This window comes from Myotis brandtii, unplaced genomic scaffold, assembly GCF_000412655.1.
Source record: "Myotis brandtii unplaced genomic scaffold, ASM41265v1 scaffold1072, whole genome shotgun sequence".
Taxonomy (NCBI): domain Eukaryota; kingdom Metazoa; phylum Chordata; class Mammalia; order Chiroptera; family Vespertilionidae; genus Myotis; species Myotis brandtii.
The window spans coordinates 57,795-61,325 of NW_005353643.1; the positions used below are offsets into that span (position 1 = coordinate 57,795).

The following is a 3,531-nucleotide window of genomic DNA, read 5'->3' on the forward strand; positions in this document are numbered from 1 at the left end:
CACAACCCGGGCCTGTGCCCTGACCGGGAATCGAACCCTGACCTCCTGGTTCATAGGTTGACGCTCAGCCCCTGAGCCACACCGGCTCCGTGAATGGAAGAAGGGACTTTGCATGACATAGATAAGGCCGTCATCACTTTCACACGCTGGAACCCTGCTTTAGGACCTGGTGTGTTCACGTTGCGAATGCAGACGAACCCCCTGCATCAGAGGCGTGCGTACCCCTGTCTATGTCCTAGTTGCCCTTCAGTCATTGTTCACGGCGAGTTATAATGAGCTCACCTATGCGTACCTCTTAGACCAGGGGTCCTCAAACTACGGCCCGCGGGCCACATGCAAATACAAATATTGTATTTGTTCCCGTTTTGTTTTTTTACTTCAAAATAAGATATGTGCAGTGTGCACAGGAATTTGTTCATAGTGTTTTTTAAACTACAGTCCGGCCCTCAATGGTCTGAGGGACAGTGAACTGGCCCCCTGTTTAAAAAGTTTCAGGACCCCTGACTTAGAATATCTATCTTGTTGGGTCATCAGAAGAACAGAACTCTCCAGGAGCCCACAGAAGTCACCAATGAAATCATCTTCCAGGTCTACCTTTTCATAGGCTGCCAGATAAAGGGCATGAAACCATCCAGCTTAGGTCAAAATGAGCCTATTCTCTTCCCTCGTTCCCCCTTTCCCACAGCAATATCGAAGAGAATAGAAGAGACAGCAAACACAGAAGTGAGCAAGAAGAGGAGGAATAAAGCCACCCAAGTCCCCTTTCCCAATGAAGGCTGTCTGCCATCTTGAATAAGGGCACCTACCTCGGTTGTAGGCTTGATCCCGGCCCTGGTTGGAGTGCATGGAGAAGGCAACCCATCGATATATCTCTCTCACATCCATGTCTCTCTCTCTCTCTTTCCTTCCCTACCCTCCCCTTCCCTTCTACTCTCTCTAGAAAAATATCCTCGGGTGAGGGTTAGAAAACAAATAGTTGCCCTGGCCAGTTTGGCTCAGTGGATAGAGCGTCGGCCTGTGGACTGAAGGGCTCCAGGTTCAATTCCGGCCAAGGGCACATGTCCGGGTTTCGGGCTCGATCCTCAGTCGGGGGCGTGCAGGAGGCAGCCGATCAGTGATTCTCTCTCATCATTGATGTTTCTATCTCTCTCTCCCTCCCTCTTCTTCCTCTCTGAAATCAATAAAGAAATATATATATTTTTAAAAAAGAAAACAAAACAAAAAGTTTCTGCCCCAGCCAGTGTTGCTCAGTGGGTAGAGCATAAGCCCTTGGACTGAAGGGTCCCGGGTTCGATGCCAGTCAAGGGCACGTACCTCAGTTGCAGGCTTGACCCCGGCCCTTGTAGGGGTGTGAGCGGGGAGGCAACCCAATCGAGGTGTCTCTCTCACATCGATGTTTCTCTCTGTGTCTCTCCCCCTCCCTTCCCGTAGCTCAAAAAACCAATGGGAAAATATCCTCAGGTGAGGATTAACCAAAAAAAAAAATTTTTTTTCTAAATATGGATGTTTTAACCTCACCCTCTCTGCCCCCTGCTGGCGAGAAAGGGAAGTTCCCTCTGAGAATCCATCAATATCCATATTACATCCCTTTCCCCCACCCCCTGCATGTCAACGCTTAATGCGAACATTATTTATCCCAATATTTCCGTTCCGCATGCATTCCCTCTGGCTTATTTTTTTTGCTCTTAAGCTCTTTGGAGATGCGGCCGATCTTGGCCTTTGCTTTAAAACAGCGGTTCTCAACCTGTGGGTCGCGAGCCCTTTAGGGGTCGAAAGACCCCTTCACAGGGGTCGCCTGAGACCATCGGAAAACACATCTATAATTACAGATTGTTTTTGTGGTGAATCACGATGCTTTCATTATGTTCAATTTGTCACATGCCCGGGTTGTGGGCTCGATCCCCAGCAGGGGGCGTGCAGGAGGCAGCCCATCCATGATTCTCTCTCATCATTGATGCTTCTCTCTCTCTCCCTTCTCCTCTGAAATCAATAAAAATGTATTAAATAAAAAAGATTAAAGGGTCGCGGCATTAGGAAGGTTGAGAACCACTGCTTTAAAAGGTTCTCGTGTCGGAATGGACTATTAGCTGCCTTTACGGGCCTTCATCACCCCCTTCTGCGAGGGTGGGGAGGGCATTGTTGTGGCGCAGCGAGACCCTGTGGTCACAATCCTCCACGTCGCCTCGGCCCTGGGCCATGCTGTTCCCCGTCGGGTGGATGTGGGTTTTCATTATATAGTGGATGTGAGTAGCTGTGATTCAAGGCCTTTGTCAGAAATCCCTTTACCGCCGCCCCTTCCCCCCGAAAAAGGACCCCCTCTCCAGAAAAATACATTTGCCCATGAAATCTTTTTTATTTAATCTATTTTTATTGATTTCAGAGAAGAAGGGAGAGGGAGAGAGAGAAACATCCATGATGAGAGAGAATCATGGATCAACTGCCTCCTGCACGCCCCACACTGGGGACGGAGCCCACAACCCGGGCCTGTGCCCTGAGCGGGAATCGAACCCCGACCTCCTGGTTCACAGGTCGACGCTCACCCCCTGAGCCGCGCCGGCTGCCGTGGGCCTGTCCTTAAAGGCATCTGCCTCCGCCCTGTTTGCTTCCATCCCACAGGCACCCCCCGGCCCGCCGTGAGCTGGGTGAAGAGAGGCGGGCCGCTGGGGGACAACATCTCCGTACTCCCCAATGGGTCCCTGCTACTACAGAACGTTTCCCGGCAAAACAAAGGCACCTACGTCTGCAGGGCCTCCAGCGCGCTGGGGAAGGCGGCGGCCGCTTCCGTCCTGCACCTGCTGGGTAAGTGTCCCGTCCGGCTGGGCGTGGCGGGCCTCCCCGCCCACAGGCTCCCCGTTGGTGGGTTATGGCGCTGAGGCGTAAACGAGATGGGCGTGCGATGCTTTACACTATGAACTAAGGGCTGCTCATCTCTCTCTCTCTCTCTCTCTCTCTCTATTGATGTCAGAGAGAAAGGGAGAGGGAGAGAGAGATAGAAACATCCATGATGAGAGAGAATCATGGACCGGCTGCCTCCTGCATGCCCCACACTGGGGATCGAGCCCACAACCCGGGCCTGTGCCCTGAGCGGGAATCGAACCTGTGACCTCCTGGTTCCTAGGTCGACATCCAACCTCTGTGCCACGCCGGCCGGGACTGATCCATTTTGCAGACATTGTCCCTGGAGAGGCCTCCCGCCTGCCCCGTGGCTCCCCTACCCCGTCCCTCTGGCGGGGAGGGTCCTGGCGGGTCCCTCTGGCCTGCAGTGGCCCCTCCCCCGGACTGTGGTCCCAGGGCCCGTCCTGGCCGCTGTTCCCACAGTTATTACCACCGGTTCCTGAGGGAAATGGGGTGTAAAGGACCCCACTTGCAGGAGCCAATGAGGGGAAAGGGGACATGTCATACCTCCAACAATCAGGAAGTACTTACAGTAAATAAATAAAGCGAAGAATAAATGCATTAATTAAACAAAAATAAAAAATGAAGGACCCCTTTGCGCTCAGTGATGGCTGACTCTCTGTGCACAAGACACAG

The 3,531-nt window shown here is 52.5% G+C and overlaps 1 protein-coding gene across 1 annotated transcript in view; it reads left to right on the forward strand.

The window, feature by feature from the left end:
* The window catches only part of LOC102245258 (ADAMTS-like protein 3), a gene marked incomplete at its 5' end in the record, with an annotated part of 69,808 nt that overhangs the window by 57,592 nt on the left and 8,685 nt on the right, over positions 1-3,531 (forward strand). The window contains one exon of the mRNA XM_014541780.1: positions 2,617-2,799. Within this exon, the coding sequence (XP_014397266.1) occupies positions 2,617-2,799 (183 nt within the window). The remainder of the gene's footprint in view (positions 1-2,616; positions 2,800-3,531) is intronic.